General features: G+C 40.0%; 1 protein-coding gene across 1 annotated transcript in view; it reads left to right on the top strand.

Annotated features, from left to right (window-relative positions):
- Window positions 1-4,518: 4,518 nt before the first annotated feature.
- LOC133646514 (rho guanine nucleotide exchange factor 10-like) overlaps window positions 4,519-22,649 on the top strand; it is a 67,756-nt gene continuing 49,625 nt past the window's right edge. Inside the window, exons 1-7 of the mRNA XM_062041954.1 lie at window positions 4,519-4,536; window positions 9,762-9,888; window positions 10,912-11,142; window positions 11,255-11,317; window positions 12,348-12,493; window positions 13,681-13,865; window positions 22,135-22,250. Of these exons, the coding sequence (XP_061897938.1) occupies window positions 12,390-12,493; window positions 13,681-13,865; window positions 22,135-22,250 (405 nt within the window). The 5' untranslated portion in view covers window positions 4,519-4,536; window positions 9,762-9,888; window positions 10,912-11,142; window positions 11,255-11,317; window positions 12,348-12,389. The remainder of the gene's footprint in view (window positions 4,537-9,761; window positions 9,889-10,911; window positions 11,143-11,254; window positions 11,318-12,347; window positions 12,494-13,680; window positions 13,866-22,134; window positions 22,251-22,649) is intronic.

Raw genomic sequence — 22,649 nt, 5'->3', positions numbered from 1 at the left:
GGGCGGAAGAAGGGGTACACCCTGGACAAGTCGCCACCTCATCACAGGGCCAACACAGATAGACAGACAACATTCACACTCACATTCACACACTAGGGCCAATTTAGTGTTGCCAATCAACCTATCCCCAGGTGCATGTCTTTGGAGGTGAGAGGAAACCGGAGTTCCCGGAGGGAACCCACGCAGTCACGGGGAGAACATGCAAACTCCACACAGAAAGATATCGAACCCAGGACCTTTGTATTGTGGGGCACATGCACTAACCCCTGACCACTGTGCAGTTACACTTAAAGGCCTACTGAAATTATTTTTTTTTATTTAAACTGGGATAGCAGATCCATTATATGTGTCATACTTGATAGAGATGTCCGATAATATCGGCCGGCCGATATTATCGGCCGATAAATGCTTTAAAATGTAATATCGGAAATTATAGGTATCGTTTTTTTTATTATCGGTATCGTTTTTTTTTTTTTTTTTTTTTTTTTTTTTTATTACATAAAAAACACAAGATACACTTACAATTAGTGCACCAACCCAAAAAACCTCCCTCCCCCATTTACACTCATTCACACAAAAGGGTTGTTTCCTTCTGTTATTAATATTGTGGTTCCTACATTATATATCAATATATATCAATACAGTCTGCAAGGGATACAGTCCGTAAGCACACATGATTGTGCGTGCTGCTGGTCCACTAATAGTACTAACCTTTAACAGTTAATTTTACTAATTTTCATTAATTACTAGTTTCTATGTAACTGATTTTATATTATTTTACTTTCTTTTTTATTCAAGAAAATGTTTTTAATTTATTTATCTTATTTTATTTTATTAATTTTAAAAAAAAAGGACCTTATCTTCACCATACCTGGTTGTCCAAATTAGGCATAATAATGTGTTAATTCCACAACTGTATATATCAGTATCGGTATTGGTTGATATCGGTATCGGTAATTAAAGAGTTGGACAATATCGGAATATCGGATATCTACAAAAAAACATTATCGGACATCCCTAATACTTGATAATTTCGCGATATTGCCATATTTTTGCTGAAAGGATTTAGTATAGAACAACGACGATAAAGTTTGCAACTTTTGGTCTCTGATAAAAAAAAGCCTTGCCCCTACCAGAAGTAGCGTGACGACACCGGAGGAAGGACTGCTCACATTTTCCTATTGTTTACACCAGCAGCGAGAGAGATTCGGACCGAGAAAGCGACGATTACCCCATTAATTTGAGCGAGGATGAAAGATTCGTGGATGAGGAACGTGAAAGTGAAGGACTAGCGTGCAGTGCAGAACGTATCTTTTTTCGCTCTGACCGTAACTTAGGTACAAGGGTTCATTGGATTCCACACCCTCTCCTTTTTCTATTGTGGATCACGGATTTGTATTTTAAACCACCTCGGATACTATATCCTCTTGAAAATGAGAGTCGAGAACGCGAAATGGACATTCACAGTGACTTTTATCTCCACGACAATACATCGGCGAAGCTCTTTAGCTACGGAGCTAACGTGATAGCATCGGGCTTAAATGCAGATAGAAACAAAACAAATAAGTCCCTGACTGGAAGGATAGACAGAAGATCAACAATACTACCAAACTCTGGACATGTAACTACACGGTTAATGCTTTCCAACTTGGCGAAGCTTAGCAATGCTGTTGCTAACGACGGCATTGAAGCTAACTTAGCTAACGGAACCTCGAAAGAGCTATGCTAAAAACATTAGCTCTGCACCTACGCCAGCTCTCATCTGCTCATCCCGACCCGTGCTCACCTGCGTTCCAGCGATCGACGGTACGACGAAGCACTTCACCCGATTACCGATGCGGTTGGCGGCCCGGAGACAGAGGAAGTCAAGGTGAGGTCGTTCGGCTAGCGCGTCTGTTATCCTCAAAGTGCTCCTGGTTGTGTTGCTGTAGTCCGCCGCTAATACACCGATCCCACCTACAACTTTCTTCTTTGCAGTCTCCATTGTTCATTAAACAAATTGCAAAAGATTCACCAACACAGATGTCCAGAATACTGTGGAATTTTGAGATGAAAACAGAGCTTTTTGTATTGGATTCAATGGGCTCCGAATACTTCCGCGTCAACCGTTGACGTCACGCGCAAACATCATCATATCGAAACGTTTTCAGCCGGAAGTTTGCCGGGAAATTTAAAATTGCACTTTATAAGTTAACCCGGCCGTATTGGCATGTGTTGCAATGTTAAGATTTCATCATTGATATATAAACTATCAGACTGCGTGGTCGGTAGTAGTGGGTTTCAGTAGGCCTTTAAAATACACTACTTTTTCCATTTCACCAGACACATTAGGTATATTTACACAAAGTATTGGATCAGTATCACCTATACGAGCTTGAATTTTACTCATACCAAAATTGGTAAACCCTGGTATTCCCAGGCAAACATATTCCTAGCCGCTTCCGGCTTTGTCATTGATTCTATTCATAACTTTTATGGATATAATTTTTAGGCGCAGTCAAGGCGTTGAGGGGATCCAGTTTGGTGGCTGCAGGATTAGGTATCTACTTTTTGCAGATGATGTGGTCCTGATAGCTTCATCTGGCCTGGATCTTCAGCTCTCACTGGATCGGTTCGCCGCAGAGTGTGAAACGACTGGGATGAGAATCAGCACCTCCAAGTCAGAGTCCATGGTTCTCGCCCGGAAAAGGGTGGAGTGCCATCTGCGAGTTGGGGAAGAGATCTTGCCCCATGTGGGGGAGTTCAAGTACCTAGGAGTCTTGTTCACGAGTGAGGGAAGAGTGGATCAAGAGATCGACAGGCGGATCGGTGCGGCGTCTTCAGTAATGCGGACGCTGTATCGATTCGTTGTGGTGAAGAAGGAGCTGAGCCGGAAGGCAAAGCTCTCAATTTACCGGTCGATCTACGTTCCCATCCTCACCTATGGTCATGAGCTTTGGGTTATGACCGAAAGGACAAGATCTCAGGTACAAGCGGCCGAAATTAGTTTCCTCCGCCGGGTGGCGGGGCTCTCCCTTAGAGATAGGGTGAGAAGCTCTGCCATCCGGGAGGAGCTCAAAGTAAAGCTGCTGCTCCTCCATATTGAGAGGAGCCAGATGACGTGGTTATATATATATATATATATATATATATATATATATATATATATATATATATATATATATATATATATATATATATATATATATATATATATATATATATATATGTGCTGTATGAACTTTACGGAGGTGAACGGTACTTTGGGCTGTGGGATTGAGTGTGTTGTGCGGGTGTTTGAGTTGTATTGGTGGGTTATATGGACTGGAAGGGGGAGGTGTTTGTTATGCGGATTCGGTTGTGGCATATTAAATATAAGCCTGGTTGTGTTGTGGCTAATAGAGTATATATATGTCTTGTGTTTATTTACTGTTTTAGTCATTCCCAGCTGAATATCAAGTCCCACCCGCCTCTCACAGCATCTTCCCTATCTGAATCGCTTCCACTGCCCTCTAATCCTTCACTCTCACTTTCGTCATCCACAAATCTTTCATCCTCGCTCAAATTAATGGGGTTATCGTCGCTTTCTCGGTCCGAATCGCTCTCGCTGCTGGTGGCCATGATTGTAAACAATGTGCAGATGTGAGGAGCTCCACAACCGGTGACGTCACGCTACTTCCGGTACATGCAAGACTTTTTTATCAGCGACCAAAAGTTGCGAACTTTATCGTCGATGTTCTCTACTAAATCCTTTCAGTAAAAATATAGCAATATCGCGAAATGATCAAGTATGACACATAGAATGGACCTGCTATCCCCGTTTACTGTAAATAAGAACATTTAATTTCAGTAGGCCTTTAAATTCAAATTTGCTTAAAAAAAAAGTATAAAAATCGTTTCACATAAATCAATAGTTGTGAAAAATGTAATGTAAATAACATTTTACTAAGGGCCCCAATTTAGCCTGGGGTGGCCCCGCCTGCTATGTGGCATGAATATTTGGATGGCTCCGCCCACCGCTCCAGTGTCCACCTGTTGCCATGGATACAACAAAACAAGTGGACATGTTGTGAAGTGAAGGTTGGGGGACACAGGTGTCCAAGAATGGTGCATCGTGTCCAACTGATGCTTTTAAGTACAGTAGAGGGTTAATACCAAGCAAAGGGGCGTGGCTTAAGTCAGTAGTCAACTGTAAAAAAACTACCTAGATGTCCCCTGATTAGTCACGTGCTGCCCGCGTTAAACACGTCCAGCTCGTGAGGACGTCCACCACATTTTCACCGCCCACGGTCATGTGAGGCTGCTGGAGGACTAGCGTTTGATCATCGCCGCCGCTTCAGCCGCGCCTCGCCTGGTCGCCGCGGAGAAGGTCGACGCTGAATGGTCGGAAGATGACACATGGACGCGAGGAGCGAGCGGAGCGGCACACGGGGATGAAATAAAGTCCTCCCGGGTAACGCAGCCTGGCTGCCTGGGCGGTGAAGCTTTTACGTAACGGAGCTTTGTGGAGGGATTGCAGGGAAGCTTCTGGCTTAATAACACAGCCTGGAAACGCAGGTAGGTGACATTTTAAAGGGGGAATAAACGTACATTCTTTTACAGCCTTTTTATATTCAACTCACTATTTAATGAACGTAAAGGAGGGAAACAGAAGGCTCTCTTACTGTCTTACGCTACACTCCCTTTCCTTCTCATTTTTAAAGAGTAATTTAGCCCTGCGCATGCGCACCAACAAGCATTCAGTTTAATTATGGGCAAGAAGGGTGTTAAAGGATCCCTGATTATTGCAGTTTGCAGCTAATGGTAGATGCATGTTTTGATTAGATCTGTACAAAATCTCGACTGCATTAAGTGCATTGTACAAATATGTATCTTTCATCCATTTACCTTGTTTTTATTAAAAGTTAAAGTACCAATGATTGTCACACACACACACTAGGTGTGGCGAAATTATTCTCTGCATTTGACCCATCACCCTTGATTACCCCCTGGGAGGTGAGGGGAGCAGTTGGCAGCAGCGGCGGCCGCGCCCGGGAATCATTTTTAGTCATTTAACCCCCAATTCCAACCCTTGATGCTGAGTGCCAAGCAGGGAGGTAATGGGTCCCATTTTTATAGTCTTTGGTATGACTTGGCCGGGGTTTGAACTCACAACCTACCGATCTAGGTTCACAGTATACCTGTATGTTTAAGTATCTCCTGGGCTGTTTTTTTTCTCCTACTCCACTGCAAAAGGAGGCAGCACAGTGAAGCGGTGGTTAGAGCTCGTGCCTCACAGTGAGAAGGTCTTTGGTACAAATCCCGGACTCAGCGTCTTTCTTTGTGGAGGTTCCATGTTCTCCACTGTAAGGTGACAAAGTGTGTTATTGTTCCTTATTAGTATCAACATTTTTTCTCATTACATTACATTTTTTTGCTCTTTTTTTCTAACATTTTTACTTGTTTTTTTGTTTGGTTTTATTTCAACAACTTTGCAAGCCACACTTTGGACACCTTATTTTAGAGTGTCCAATTAGCATGACAGTATGCACAAGCGGGGAACATGCAAACTCCGTCCATCCATCCATCCATCCATCCATCCATTTTCTACCGCTTGTTCCTTTCGGGGTCGCGGGGGGTCACTGGAGCCTATCTCAGCTGCATTCTGGCGGAAGGCGGGGTACACCCTGGACAAGTCGCCACCTCATCGCAGGGCCAACACAGATAGACAGACCACATTCACACACTAGGGCCAATTTAGTGTTGCCAATCAACCTATCCCCAGGTGCATGTCTTTGGAGGTGGGAGGAAGCCAAAGTACCCGGAGGGAACCCACGCAGTCACAGGGAGCACATGCAAGCTCCACACATAATGATCATGAGCGCAGGATCGAACCCAGGACCTTTGTATTGTGAGGCAGACGCACTAACCCCTCTACCTCCGTGCTGCCAAACATGCAAACTCCACACACAAATCTGAACTTTTGAACATGCTAACCACTAGCATGCACATTTTTAAATGAGTTTGTAGTTTACTTGCACTCAACTGACTGATGCTTTATTATCTTTACCATTCTAATCTTTCATACTTTGCTGCTCTATCACATTAGGCAAACACAGGCAGTTGTCTAGGAAGGGGCCCCGAGAGGTCTCAGAAAAATTCATACAGTTTTCTTCTGTTTAAAACAAGAATTTATTCATTTTGGTCTTAAGTTGTGCGCTTAAAAATACATCAAAATCAGTCATCGTTTTGACAGCTTCCCCGTCCCTTCTAACGTAACATACTATTCCATGTTGCTGCGCATATACAAACTTGATATAGGAAGACGTTCCAAAACAAACTTGTTGCCACCGTTTTGAGAGATTCGTATGAAAATGAAGTGGCGTTATCAAAGTGGAGCAAAGAAGAAAGGAAGGCATGAAGAAAGCAAACAGTTTTTATTAAAACTGCCCGATCTGTCAACCATTTTCTCGCTGATACAGAATTAGGTGCGCTACAACAGCACTGGTTGGCAGCAGCAGTGTAGCTGTCTGTAGGTTACAGAGGTGGAGTGGAGAGTGACCTGTTTCATCATAAATATATCAATATTGAACCACTCAATGTGGTCAACTACTATAACTAAGGGTTTGTAAAATGTAGCGCAAGCTCAGTACAAAAGTAGACTGATTTACAGATCCTTTTTTGCCCCGATTGTAAATTGATTCACAATTTTGAGGAATGTATTTAATTTTTAATAATTCTTTAAAAAGGCGTTTTTAAGGCAGTTTCCGCGCTTACTCGCTGCATCATACATCAGCAGCCAAGATGAGTTTTTGTAACCTGCTTTGAGAAGGTTTTATTATAACTTGTATACAAAATAATATATTCCGTGAATCGGTTTAAATCTATTCTGAATCGAATCGTCACCTCCAAGAATCGGAATCAAATCGTGAGATGTTGTAAAATTCTCATCCCTAGTAGACAGGCAGGCTGAAACTCTAGAGGAACTTATTTTTGGTCAATGTTCTTGTTTCAATTGTCAACATCTCTTTTTCCCACCAGTCACACACTTGCTGCCTTCACAATAATAGTTTGACACGTCACATCTGGTCTCTGAAAAATAGCTTGAAATATATTTAATATTGAATATTGTTCCTGTCAATTACATTTGCACCGCTCCCCAAGCTGTTTATAACAATATGGTAAATTGCCATTTTATTTTGTTATGTGGGTCTCAATGACTAGGTTTGCCTTAGGCCCCCAAATGACTAAATGCTTTCATCTTGACAATTATTGTGAAAAAATGTAATGGAGCAGCAAAGTATGATGTATTCTAGTGATGTAACAATATTTCATATCACGGTTATTTTGACCAAAATTATCAGTGTCATAATTATAACAATATTGTTGACTGTGCTCAAAACATACTTATACATGGACTGAAATATTTTAACCAAGTTTTTTTTCAATAACTAAGATATAGACACACAATATACTTTCATGGCAGAAGAAACATAAAAAAATGTTCTACATTATAAAGAGCCATATTTTATTTGAGTGTTTAAATAATTGTTTTTTCAAAAGTTTTAGAAGGTTTTTTTATTGATAAAGGCAAATTGGGTGTTCACTTTGCTTTACTTTCGGTTCATATGACGTCACGTAAGTTCACTTCCTCTGGTAGACATCTTCGTCTGTGTTAATAAAGTTGTAAAAAAACAACAACAACACTGCCATCCATCCATCCATCTTCTTCCGCTTATCCGAGGTCGGGTCGCCGGGGCAGCAGCCTAAGCAGGGAAGCCCAGACTTCCCTCTCCCCAGCCACTTCGTCCAGCTCCTCCCGGGGGATCCCGAGGCGTTCCCAGGCCAGCCGGGAGACATAGTCTTCCCAACGTGTCCTGGGTCTTCCCCGTGGCCTCCTACCGGTCGGACGTGCCCTAAACACCTCCCTAGGGAGGCGTTCAGGTGGCATCCTGACCAGATGCCCGAACCACCTCATCTGGCTCCTCTCGATGTGGAGGAGCAGCGGCTTTACTTTGAGCTCCCCCCTGCCGTCTGTCATATTTCGCTGTGTAAAATTGTATCACTCTGTCAAAGCAAGCACAGCTTGTAGGGTCAATGTGATCAATTGAATATCTTAGTTGCTCAGACAGCAATGTGTTTACCGTATTTTTCGGAGTATAAGTCGCTCCGGAGTATAAGTCGCACCGGCCGAAAATGCATAATAAAGAAGGAAACAAACATATAAGTCGCACTGGAGTATAAGTTGCATTTTTTGGGGAAATGTATTTGATAAAACCCAACACCAAGAATAGACATTTGAAAGGCAATTTAAAATAAATAAAGAATAGTGAACAACATGCTGACTAAGTGTACGTTATATGACGCATAAATAACCAACTGAGAACGTGCCTGGTATGTTAACGTAACATATTATGGTAAGAGTCATTCAAATAACTATAACATATAGAACATGCTATACGTTTACCAAACAATCTGTCACTCCTAATCGCTAAATCCCATGAAATCTTATACGTCTAGTCTCTTACGTGAATGAGCTAAATAATATTATTTGATATTTTACAGTAATGTGTTAATAATTTCACACATAAGTCGCTCCTGAGTATAAATTGCACCCCCGGCCAAACTATGAAAAAAACTGCGATTTATAGTCCAAAAAATACGGTATATAAGTTTAGATTGGGGTATGTCGTTTTTTAATAGGGAAAGATGTTAAGGTGTCTTGTATTCATGTAAGCATTTAAGCTAGTTAGCGAGCTGGCGCTAGTCGGTCCGTGAGTATATCAAAGTGCGGTTATCAATCACGTTTTTTCAAAAATGTAAATTTATAAGGGTAATAACAACTGTCGGGAATTTTACCACGGTTATCTTTATTTATGTTTATTGTTACATTCCTAATAGATTCATACTTTGCTGCTCTATCATGTGGATTTCTCCACTCATTTTATCCTGCAGAATATTGTCGATTATATTAAATAAGATGAAATGATGAGACAGAAGTATAACAATGCCCCTCTGAATTTTAGCATTGTCTGCAGTTTTATGACTCATTTGTACTCTTTCTTTGGTTTCTATCTACGTAGGTGACATAAGCCAAGATTTGGTTTGTCCACCGTTCAGCATGATCAGTTGCGGGACTCTCCTCCATCTTAAAGGGAAACTTCGGTTTTTTTCAACCTGGGCCCTGTTTTCATAATTTTTTCTGTATATGTGAGTGCTGGATAAAACATTTTTTGAGGTCGCGCCAGTATTGAGCAGGGCAGGCAGCCTCCAGCCCAGCTAACGCTCGTACACAGGGCAACTGGCTCTCGTCAAAATTCGGCCTATAAACATGCATTTTTTTCACACTGACAGGCTCAGATAGTTACAATGAGTGTCCGACAACATACTAGAAAGGAGAAATTAACGTATGTCTCTACCTTTAGCTGGAGATCGCTGTTTGTTGTGAGCTGTGTCCAAATCTCACCACGCTACAAATCTCGTTCCGAAATCTCGCGATAACTCGCGACAAAACACCGGTGGAAAAACAGTTACCTGACTGAGGTGAAGAGAGACGACCGAAGTGATTTTGTATTGGACTAAGTTACCGAAGACTGTTAGTTTAGTTTTATAGAAAAGGATAAAAGTAAAACAATGGTTCGTGAGTGCGCATTTCCAAACTGTGGCAACAAAATGTTGCGCTACTCTTCGCGCAGCTTTCATAGACTACCTTACTTCAACACGGACACACTGAAGTTATGGCTAGCTGTGCTACAAATGGATGCCGACACTCCTGTTGATGTACTGCGCCGTGCCGACCACAGGGTCTGCAGTGATCACTTTGATCGGGATGACTACTGCCAGTCAAAGAAGAGACCAAATCCGAAGCACCTTTACCTAAAGAAAAGTGCAGTCCCAAGATGGGAGACACCAGCTGCATGCAGAGTGCAGGTAATGTTACGTTATTAGCTAATATGTTGTGTTGATGTGATATCAGTATACACGAATGATAGTAGCAAATATAAGCACTGTATTAGCACCTTTACTAGCAAATAGCATGTGTAAACTTTCAACTAGTGTAAAAATCGGACAAAGGATGCTCATACGTAGCTGACAGCATCTATAATTGACCTAGTTTGTAATTTCAAACACTGTGCATATACTTTATCAATGAGTTGAATGTGTGATCGCTGTTTTGATGTTTTTCTTAGTTTGTAAATTCAGCTACAGCACCGCTTATAAGCATTTAGTTTACGGATGAGCAGTGGTCTTTTTCACAATCCAGCATTCTCAAAACACTACATCCAATATATAAACAATATATATATATATATATATATGGGTGTCAGGCGCAATACAATATCTTTTAGATCAAAATGTAGCTCAGTTACAATGGGTGGTATAGCTACTACTTTGCGGATAGTTTTTTCTGATTATTGCCTTTGTTTGATTCTTTTGATATGATAGGATGGCATGACCTAAACCCATATTTTTTCCCCAAAAAATCGACTGAGCCTAATGGCCTATGAATAGAGACTTATCCCCTCTTTTCTGCGTTTCACATTCATATTAGAATAAAGTAATCAGAATCTGAAAAGTGATATTCACAAATTGATATCTGAGTAATATTTTTTCTAAAGTGTGTGTGTGTGTGCATGGTGTAAAAATGTAATATTTATACTAACCAATTACATAACATAAGACTGTTTTTATATCTACCTTTGCACATGAGGCACTGGTGACAACTAATACATTAGGAAACATCATAGAGATCAGCTTATTAGTGGCGCTGAAGTGTAGCTCAATGACTGTGTAATGTTTTAGACTACACACTTATACTTTATGGCTATTCTGATTTTGAGAACAGGGAAACAATTGTATATGTTGTAAACTTATAAACTGTAATAGAAGAAATATAATTATGAGTTGTACAATAATAATGTTCTTACTTGGCTGTGAATAAAACAATTTTAGGAGGCTGATGGTGGTGATTCTCCACAAGCAACAGAATTTGCTGCAGTCCCACAATCCACTCCTGTCAAAACGCAACACAGAGCAGACGAAGATCCATCTCAATCAAGAGGTCCTAATCTCTCATCTTGCTTGAAAGTTCTTCTTTCAAGTCCCCATCAGACCACACCTCGCACCAAGCCATCATTGTCCGGGACCTATCTGGCACTACCTCCTACTTGGACACAATCAGTGGTAAGTTTAGCTATGCCAATACCTTTTCTGAACAATTGAACTGTAACCATTCAAATTCAACATCACTGGAATGACACTCAGTGCAAATTGTTATTGTGTGTACAACAACCAGACTGCCCCTGCATCAACTGCAGCTTTGACTGTCCCGCATACAGACAGTGAGGATCCATCACAAGTGAGTAGTATGGCTTTTTGTCAACTTTGTAAAAGAAAAAAGTGTCAAGATTTTATTGATGAAATATATATATAATAATATATATAAATATATAAATATAAATATATATAATATATAAAACTAAAATAACAGTCTTCGGTAATCCAACAGAAAATCACTTCAGTCATCTCTCTTCACCTCAGTCAGGTAACTGTTTTTCCACCGGTGTTTTGTCGCGAGTTATCGCGAGATTTCGGAACGAGATTTGTAGCGTGGTGAGATTTGGACACAGCTCACAACAAACAGCGATCTCCAGCTAAAGGTAGAGACATACGTTAATTTCTCCTTTCTAGTATGTTGTCGGACACTCATTGTAACTATCTGAGCCTGTCAGTGTGAAAAAAATGCATGTTTATAGGCCGAATTTTGACGAGAGCCAGTTGCCCTGTGTACGAGCGTTAGCTGGGCTGGAGGCTGCCTGCCCTGCTCAATACTGGCGCGACCTCAAAAAATGTTTTATCCAGCACTCACATATACAGAAAAAATTATGAAAACAGGGCCCAGGTTGAAAAAAACCGAAGTTTCCCTTTAATGACAATTTGACGGTAAAATTGCATTTGTGTCCAAATATTGGGGTCTTTTTTAAGTTAATTTAAATGATGCAGCAAGTTGTGACCTGTGATTATTCATCATTAATCCAAATTCAAAGGTGTTATTGATCTGATTTTTAAAAAAATAATAATTTGACAGCACTAATGGTGATATAATAGTATAATAACGGGTGTAATGAAACGAGAAAAAGTTGAAATGTTGACGCTAATAACACAAAGCTTACATACAGGTTTTTTTTCTTCAAAAAAATCTATAGTTTATATTGTATTGGTTTTGAAAATGAAAAATAACTAAATGGCCTGCACCTGCATCCTTTGATTTTTTTTCACTGTGCCGCCCCCAAAATTTGGACACCCCTGTGTTAGACCAATAAATGATTAAAAACCAAATAATCTGTTGCTATTCTCACGTCGCAGTTGACTGACTTTCATTCCCTCAGCTTTTGAGTAATGGCAGCCGTTACCTGATTCGCTCAGACGACATGGTGGAGACCGTCTACAATGAGCGTGGTGAAGTCATCAAAACAAAGGAGCGCCGCCTTTTCCTCCTCAACGATGTTCTCATGTGTGCCACGGCCAACATTCGGTCAGTGACCTTGTACAAGATCTTTTTTAACTCTCACCCTTAAATTATAATTTTCTTCCATTTTTGGCTATAATATATTTGCTTCATCGTTTTAGAGATGTGTTTTTTTGTACTTATTTTCAGTTGTAATGTTAACTTCAAATCTAATGGTAAAATTCCAAATAAGTGGTAGTAAAAGTGTAAAGAGAGATGCTTTCCACTGTGTGTTGGTGATGTCCTCTCACTGTGGACGATGAGTGATGGCAAGCTGCTTTTCTAAACCTATATATATATATATATATAATATTTTACATCTCTAGAAATGTGCCAAATTTTACTAGGGCTGTCTTCAAATAGCTGGAGAATTGACGATTCGATTCGTTCTAGTCTGATTTAACTGTCAATCTCAACCTTGGCCTCTCACATCTCTTATTGTAAAAATATATTTGTCTACAAACAATAATATTTTAGTTATGGTTTTGGGAGGATGTTTCTACATGACGGGCGTGATTGAGGCTCGTCGGGATGCTGTGCAGTTAGACACAGACCACGGTGAGAGGAAGTCGAGTTAATACTTGCTGAGGACCCCAAGTACAGCAGGTTTATTGGGAGGATAACTTGATTGCATTCATCATCATGTCTTCTATAAATAGTAAAATATTCTGGTGTGCAGACAAACAGTGTTTAGAGAGTATGAAATAAATCTTAGTTTCAGCTCACTGTGCCATCACGAGCCTCTAGCTGGCCGAATCCTGCCAGCTGCCCCAGTGAAACTTGCCGGAAATTAAACACGGTGCTGGCGCAACTTGGGTTCAACTTTCACTTCCTCTATTTCGCGCCAGAGCAGACCTCACAAAACCTGGAAAAAGGTCTTTGTTGTGTTCACTTTGATGGAAGACTGTATACTTTACTTCTAGTACTTTTAATTAACTTGGAAATATTCACGTATGTACAGTAAGTGCTAGAGCACATCCTTGTGACGTTACTGACACCTGGCGACCAGTCAGTATCCACTACTACATAATATAAACATCTGTTTTTTTCTCTTCAAAAAAAAAAATCATACATTCGACTGATCGTCGACGCTGGGCAAAATCTAACAAATCAGATTCAACTATAAAAATCCTTACACAGCCCTACTTTATACAAATACAATGTGAGTCACATGCACTATTTACTAAGCTTGACATTTACTTGTCCTCTCTCAGGTGCCAGGATGGCAATGGGAGTGGCGGAGGAGGTGCCCCATTAGACCAGCGGTTCCTTCTAAAGTGGAGTGTTCCTTTGAACTTCGTTGAAGTGCTGGAGTTTGGATCCAGTGAGGACATGCCCGACAACAACCGCTACCCTGCCCCTCATTCTGGGGAGAAAGTGGTTATCAATGCAAAGCCAAGTAAGCGTCTTCTGATTTACTTATAAAATGCCAAGGTTATGACTGTTGATACCTGCTTGTACGCTGAAAATTTAGACACACAGAGGGACCACAGCCAACAACTACTTGTGATGGATTGCCCTCCTACTAAAGTTACCACAGCCTCTTTGCCTCCAGCTTCATATAATTGAGCATATCAAGTTTTAGACAAACATAATTTTAGTTACCTCCTACAATGAACTGTTGTCATTTGCTGGGAATTTACAGAAGTTTCCTAAATCGCATGATTTGGTCCCGCATATTTTCCCTCTTCAATCTTCTGGACTATAAGCTGCCCAGTCCATTGATTTCAGTATTTCCACTTCGCTTTTTCCTGTCACAGACGGCTGCTTAGCCACTTTAGGTCTAGATCGGTGCAACAAGAGGCAGCCTTAAACTCCACAAGGATTTAGTGGGCATTTGACTATAGCTGTGGTCAAAATATGATGTGGCGTATATACACATAGCATCAGTCACTGACCTTTTCCAGTCAATTATAGCAGTAGTTGTAGTCTATAATATACCCTGTATATAATACATAGGTTTACTTCAACCACCATACAAAATCATTCTGTTCACTATAGAAAGAGGGTTTATACTTTAAAGAAAGAGGGCCCGATAGTTTACACATCTTGTGTTATGCTTCTGATACTGCACTGACCTAAACAACTGTCCAGCCAAGAGATGATTTTGTGTAACAGATGGTAGAGGCAGACCTCAATAACATCTGGTCTGGTTGAATAGCATTCGTGGTGCTGCAACTGTCAGAATGGCAGCGTCCGCCTGATATTTGTGCGTGTGTTTTAAGCCTGCAGAAAGCTTATTTGATTACAAAATGGATGGGATGATAAACTAATTATTATAGTCATATTCAGTCATTCCTTAACAAACATTGTAATTGTATGTGTGGAATTGTGTGAAAAAAGTGCATGCGTAGTTTTTTTAGGGACCAGCTTTTGTTTGAAAGCAACGTGTAATAAAAGTCACCTCTTTGTATGTCTCACAGCTTTTAGTCCACACAGATCTGCTTTTTCAATGCTCTTTATGTAATTTATTGAAACATTTCTGCTTTTTACAGTTCCCCCTAATTGCTGAAAAGAATTGTGATTCTGATTATGGTTGGTGTAGGCTTAGTCTTGGTTTTTTTTATTTGTTTTTTTAAAACGCTGGCTCTCTCACAAAGTGCCAATCATGAGATGGGCATTGATTATGCAGCACCAGTTTAGTTAATGGGAACGGTCAGTTCAGTGTGAGTTTTAATATTTGAAATGCTTTAACATCATGTTTTAGATTTATTTTTTTCTATGTTGATATTTTATCTTTGATGTAGTTAGTATAATTAAGCTTAATTGCAGCGTTTCTCCCAGGACTGCAATCTGCTTGTGGTGGTGGGTTGCTGGGGGCGAGGAGGTGGCAGCTACTGTAGATGATGTAATCATCTAATTTGCAAAATTGGCCATGACGCATGTGCCTGTGATTGTAAGAAAAAGAAACAACTTATGGAAGGCATACAGTGAGGAAAAAACTCAACAATCTAAATAAATATGTATAGAAATATCAACTTTCTTTAGTTTCTTCTTCTTGTTGTTTATTTTATATGTCACAAACAGGAGCACGCCCTTATTGTTGAGAAAAGTGATGTATGTTTTCATGCCAGCGTCTCGAAAAATCCCCAATAACATAATATATGATAATGTGATATAATAATAGTATTAGAAAAAGTTGCAAGTTTTGTCGCTTCTTTAATAAAAAGAAAAAGGAGAAAATAAATCTATCAAATCTATTCTGATTGCTTCAATTGGAGACACATCGAAACATCCATTGAGATGAGGATAAAAGAAACCAAAAACCAGCCGCATTTCGACATCCTGGGCCTAATGGACGTTCAATACCTGCGTTTTTGGAAATTACAGATATAATGTCGCACCTGTCAGACGCTATAAAAAGGACAAAGAGGTAATCATTAGCAATATCTTTATTGAACACAAAGATCAGCAAGAATGTAGCAAGCAATAACAGAACAAAACAAAAGTTGATACATTTTAATGACTTGAATTGATTGATTTTTTTGGACAGTTAATGTCAAACTGTCACCAGTCTCTCACACACACACACACACACACACACACACACACACACACACACACACACACACACACACACACACACACACACACACTTACAGCTGTCCAAGCCCCTCCTGGTACATGGTCACACCTTCACAGACAGTTGTACTTAATACTTGTAGAACTCTTAATCATGACACATAACATCATCTGGCTACATAATATAACAAGTGAATTAACGTTTCATTTACAGGTTACTATTCATATTAAGCCAGGAAAAAGACTCTGTTGTAGCGTGCATACACACGCTATGTTATCATGATGACAAGCAGAGCCTGGATGTATGCAGCCTTTTCAAATTGAAAATGTTATTTTCATTACCGATTTCAATGACATTGACACATTTTAAGAAAGCTCCCATGTTCCATAATTTTTGCACAAAGCCATTGCAAAGTCTGCCTCCTTAGTTAATTGACTCACATAAGCCCGTGTTTATTCATAACTTGCATGCTTGTGTCTCCTTTTATGGGGGGTGGGTGGGAATACACATACAATGCCTGGAAAACAGTTGAGAGAATAGGGCCTTTATTTCACCAGGTGTGTAGGAATTGTGTTAAAAAACAGAGTTACAATACAGATAACTACCTACTCCACAGAGTTGTAATGACACGTTTCAGTCAGAGGCAATCCCATTATAAAGTGTTTATTAGCAAGGGCGAACAAAAATTAAAATTTAATTTAATTAATAATTAAAATTAAATTAAATTTAAACTAAATTTAATTGTGGCGCTCCAAAGTTATTTGTGGTGGGCTGCAACAAATATATTAAGGTATGGGAAACACTGAATTAATATGCAACTAAATTTTAATTGACTAATTGTCAGGTCCAAAAATTGTGTTGCGTCCATATTTAGAAACAAAACCCCATAACATCTGCCTTTAGTAAGCAACAGTGGAAAGGACAAACAAAAGTAACACACTAGAGCCACACTGACTTGGTAGCCACCTGCCGCCACCGAATACAAACGGACCGTTATAGAACACGCTCCTTACATGACATACCACATATCATTTATGGAAGGTTTATTCTGCTTTTCTGTATGAATTCCTGACCCTAATTCAACCTCTTAGAACCTTTATTTAACCAGATAAGAAAACCCATTGAGATCAAGATCTCTTTCACAAGGGTGACCTGGCCAAGAGGTCAACAGCACATGTCACAGAGCAGTTTCAAAATAAATACATTAAGACATACATTTTAAAATACATAAGAGAAGTGTAAAACAACAGAGATTTACATCTTTAAAAACACAGGCACTGTGCAAACGTCTCTCGCTGTTTGTCCCTCAGGACAGAACGGAAGGCTCCAAATGGAAGTAGTTCTGTAAGTTTCAGTTTCGTCTGCAATTCATTCCACGCCATAGGGGCAGCAATGCCAAAAGCTCTTTTGCCAAATTCAGTCCGTACATGAGGAACAGTTAAAACATACAAATTGTTAGAACGTAATGCGTAAGAGCTGCTTTTTCTTTGTAACAGAGTACACAAGTATGGAGGTATTAAACCTAAAAGAGCCTTATAAATTAAAGTCAGCCAATGTGTGTATCTGCGTGCACTCAATGAAGATAAGTCTGACTTCATATACAGTTGACAATGGTGGGTGAGACTACGACAGCCAGTAACAAATCTTAGTGCTGAATTAAAAACAGTGTCCAAGGACTGGAGGCATTTAGATGAAGCACTAAAATAAAGCACGTCTCCATAATCAATTACAGGCAAGATAGTTGCTGTCACCAATTTCTTTCTGACTTTAAGAGAGAAGCAGTTTTTATTTCTAAAAAAGAAACCAAGCTTTACCCTAAGCTTAGAGACCAAGTTGTTAATATGGGCTTTAAATGAAAGCTCCTGATCAAGAGTAAAACCCAAGTACTTGTAATTTAAGACCTGCTCTATAGGGTTTCCATTTGATGTTACAATATTTGGAATATTTTCCAGTAGCACCCTTGAATGAGAGAAAACCATTACCTTGCTTTTATCTGTATTTAAAACCAATTTAAGATCAAATAAGCGAGTCTGGATGACATCAAAAGCAGCTTGTAAAAACTCAAAAGCCTGAGTGATGGAGGTTGAACAGCAATAAATAATGGTGTCGTCTGCATAAAAATGGTACATTGCATTTGACAAATTATTACAAAGATTATTTATGTAGATAGAAAATAAAATGGGCCCCAGCACTGAGCCTTGTGGAACGCCTTTGGTAATGTCCAGTAATGAAGAGGTGGTCCCAGCCACCTGTACACATTGTGTTCTGCTGGAGAGATAGTCTGTGAACCAAGCAGCTGCATTTTTAGATAATCCAACGTGATGAAGGGCTTGAATTAACAGACTGTGGTCTACTGTGTCAAATGCTTTTGACAAATCAATAAATAGGGCGACACAATATTTCTTGCCGTCTACAGCCTCGATTAAATCATTGAAGACCTTAAGAGCAGCTGTAATAGTGCTATGCTGTTTTCTAAAACCAGATTGAAATGGAGATAAAATATTGTTTGATTCTAAAAAATCCTCTAGCTGGTTACTGATGATCTTCTCAAACAATTTTGCTAAAATGCATAATTTAGAAATTGGTCTGTAATTATTTATATTTGTGGGTTCACCCCCTTTTAGCAGGGGAAGAACAAAGGCCGATTTCCACATTTTTGGAATGCTTTTACTTGTTAGACTTAGGTTAAAAATATGCGAGAGAGGCTCAGCAACAAAATCAGCAGCCAATTTTAAGAAAAAGGGTTCAATTTGGTCAGGTCCTGCTGCTTTAGTTGTGTCCAGGCTCTTTAGTGCACTGTTTACCTCGGATATTGATACAGGTGTGAACTCAAAAGTGCAGGTGCTGCGTCTATTTACAGCCTGTGGTGTATTTGGTATATTAACATTAGTTTAACCAACATTTGACAATTGAGGATTCAACGACTCAAACAAGGATCCGGCAGAAACAAAATACTCATTAAAACAATTTGATATAGTTGTCTTATCAGACAAAGTACCAGATTGAGTAATTAAAGGACTTGGAAAGTCATTTGTTGTCACATGATTTAAAGAAGCTTTTATGGTTTGCCAAAACTTTTTGGGATCATTAGTATGTTTTTTGTATTCATGCAGGTAAAAATCAGACTTGGCCCTCTTAACAAGCGAAGTACATTTATTTCTAAGCTGGCGGAAGCTAAGCCAGTCAGCCTCTGTCTTTGTTTTTCGAGCCCTGGCCCAAGCAACGTCTCTCTCTTTGAGAAGGTTTCCAATTGCAGAGGAAAACCAGGGATTATTTCGACCTTTAACTCTAAGTTTTCGAAACGGAGCATGTTTATTGACTATACGTTGAAATTCATTATAAAAGTATTTCAACGCTATCTCAATATCATCAATTAAAGCAACTCTGTTCCACTGAAAGGCAGCTAAATCGTATATAAAAGCTGGGAGGCAAAAGTTTTTAATATTTCTTTTGCATGTAATAGTGGGTTTTGATTTTGGTAGCTTGCAGTTTCTTACAGCTGCAATTGTACAATGGTCACTCAAGTCATTGGCAAACACCCCAGTGCCAGTGTACTTATGGGGAGCGTTGGTTAGAATTAGATCAAGTAAAGATGATTTTGAGGAGTTTTTAGTATTGGGTCGAGTTGGGGAAGTGATTAATTGAGTTAAGTTTAGTGAGTTGCATACAGCTTTAAGGTTTTCAGAAGAGGAAGTCAACCAGTCAAAATTTAAATCACCAACCAAGAGAAGTTCACTAGCTTTTAACCCACTCATAAAGGATTCAAGCGAGGCAAGGGCTTCAGTGGAGGCAGAGGGAGGTCTATAACAGCCTACAATTGCGAGAGGTTGGCCATGTGAGAATTCAAGCTGCAGGGCAAGGAGTTCAAATTGTTTAGTGACTGACAGTGATGATAATAAGGTAACATTAAATTTGTTTTTGATATACATAGCCACTCCTCCACCTTTTCGAGGACGATCGCATCGGAAGACATTATATCCATTTATAGCAATGTCCTTGTCAGAGACTGCTTTGGTTAGCCAGGTTTCTGATAAGATAAATATGTCTGCATTGGTTGTTTGAATCCAGATTTTGACTAAGTCTAATTTTGGCAGTAGACTTCTAATATTTGAATGAATTAAACCAAGACCTGACCTAGCTCTAAATTCATCAGGAGTACTGATGTTGTACAAAGCTGGGCCTGGATTTGGTTGCACATTGCCTGATAGAAGAAGTAAGAGCAATATAAAAATGTTTCGTTTCATGTGGCAAGGTAACCCGATGACAACATTACTTGGCTTCACAATGTCAAAATAAGTAATTTCAGAAGGAGAAAAACATCTATTTAACACAGAAATACACCATAAATGAACCTGGTTAGAATTATTTAGCACTGACCCACATGTAGATATCAATAAGCTTTGTGTAAATGCTGTAGTTTCGTAGGACCAGGTGATTGTTATTGCGTTCGGTAGAGTTAAAGGTTGGTGGAGCACCTGGTCAGGTACCCCACTACAATTGCAGAAAACAAGTCCAGGAAAAAGCATTAATATTAAATACAGAGCTTTTGTCAAAGTCATTGTTAAATTGTTTTACTACCTACCCAGGTCCAATATTCAAAGTTCAGATGTCCAGGCTACAGCAGTTGGAAGGCCAAGCTAAGGCTAGCAAAGGCCCAGCCTTAGTCAGTCTGAGGCTAAGATAGATCCAGGCTGTGGCAGATGGAAGGCCAAGATGAGCTAGCAGACCCAGTCTGTAGGCAGCGAGAGGCCAAGCTGGGGCTAGGTTAGAGCCAGGCTGTGGCAGATGGAAGGCCAAGATGAAGCTAGCAGACCCAGTCTGTAGGCAGTGAGAGGCCAAGCTGGGGCTAGGTTATAGCCAGGCTGTGGCAGATGGAGGGCCAAGATGCAGCTAGCAGACCCAGACTGTAGGTAGTGGAAGGCCAAGCTGAGACTAGGATAGATCCAGGCTGTGGCAGATGGAAGGCCAAGATGAAGCTAGCAGATCCAGGCTGTGGCAGATGGAAGGCCAGGATGAAGCTAGCAGATCCGGTCTGCAGCTAGCAGATCCTGTCTGTAGGCAGTGGAAGGCCAAAATGAAGTTAGCAGACCCAGTCTGTAGGCAATGGAAGGCCAAGCTGGGGCCAGGATAGATCCGGGCTGTGGCAGGTGGAAGGCCAAAATTTCAGCTAGCAAAACATCTCCTGGCTTCAGCAGGTCAAAGGCCTCCAGATTTCCAAATCCAACAAAAGCAGTCAGAAATGCCACTTTTTGGAAGTAAGCCTTCATTCATCAATTGTTACGCTTAAAACTAGTACAATTTACTTAAATTGGCTAAAAAATAAATTAAAACAGATAGAAATTCAGACCACTTTGACAAGCAGACAAAGAAAAGACAGTGCTGTCGGCCATCTTGGATGCTGATGATGTCATAATTGCATTTCCCTCCTCCTCCTCCTCTTGTGTCCATTTGTTTGGTCAGACGAGCCGTGAAAAATCCTGTAAAGCTCCTTTTGTACAAAGCTCTTGAATGCAAACATGTTTGCAGAAGCGCAGAATGTATCCTTTTGACCATGGTTTTCTTGTCTTATTATTCATGTCCGTAAAGTCTCTTTTATATTGACAAAGTACACGTGAAGATTATTGACACTGGTGAAATACTTATGCAAACCAGTACAATCTCTTGTTATATCTTGTTATTAATTGTTCCGAGTGTGCTTTTGTGCAGGAACTGCAGCCATTCATATGTTTAAAAAAAACAAAAAAAACATAAAGGTCATTGCAAGCACCCCTGATTATGAACAGTGGAAGGAATGTCGTTCCAATATGAGTATATGAATCCCTCACTAACATGTCAGTTGCCAGTTGTCCTCTTGTTGTGTTCTGTTTTTACTCTGATCTGAATAACTCTTTGGTTCTGGTCTGTTCAACATTGCTCATATGGTTTGGTGCATTGCAATGTTTTCTGTTGACACCAAACACCACAGTAGCATCTTGCCTCCCAGCACATAAACTTTGATGGCTTTGACGTCTTACAATAAGTGCAAAAATTTCAACATCTACTCAGACAAAGTATTTGTCTATTGATCTGGCCTTCTTTCTCTGTGAGAACCTGACCTTTTGCCTTTTATTTGCTGTTAAACAAGCTTTTGTGTTTCTGCGTATAGACAAACTCTACATGGGCCCAGGTCAGTTGTACCAAGATCTACAGAACCTAATCCATGACCTCAGCCTCGTCAACCAGATCTCTGGAATGATCAGCAGCCTCAAAGGAAACTATCAGGTAACTGTGCCGCTGAAATTTGTTGTGAATATTGCTAATAATTTCACACAACAAAGCCTTTGACTGAGGTGGTACAATTTAACCAGTAGACCACCATAAATGGTGAGTTGTGTGTTTATGCCAGGAAATTAACATGTTTTTCTCTGATATTGTCAGTGTCAAAAAATCTGGTCGTTGGGATGGAGAACAGCACAATAACTTTGTTTTTGTGCTCTGTTGGTTGGTCTGAAGTAGCGTCACAGAGAAGCGCCCAGAGAAACACGTGTCCCAGATATGTAGGCTAAATGGGACTGGCTGATTGAAAGAGCCAATAAAAAGGCAAACTGCTCCCTTGACATTGAACTTCATTTTCTAAATGGCATAGATTCTAAATATAGACATTCAAAAGTTAAGCAAAAT

Source organism: Entelurus aequoreus, linkage group LG03, assembly GCF_033978785.1.
Source record: "Entelurus aequoreus isolate RoL-2023_Sb linkage group LG03, RoL_Eaeq_v1.1, whole genome shotgun sequence".
Taxonomy (NCBI): Eukaryota; Metazoa; Chordata; class Actinopteri; order Syngnathiformes; family Syngnathidae; genus Entelurus; species Entelurus aequoreus.
This window is presented reverse-complemented; position numbering and strand designations above follow the sequence as displayed.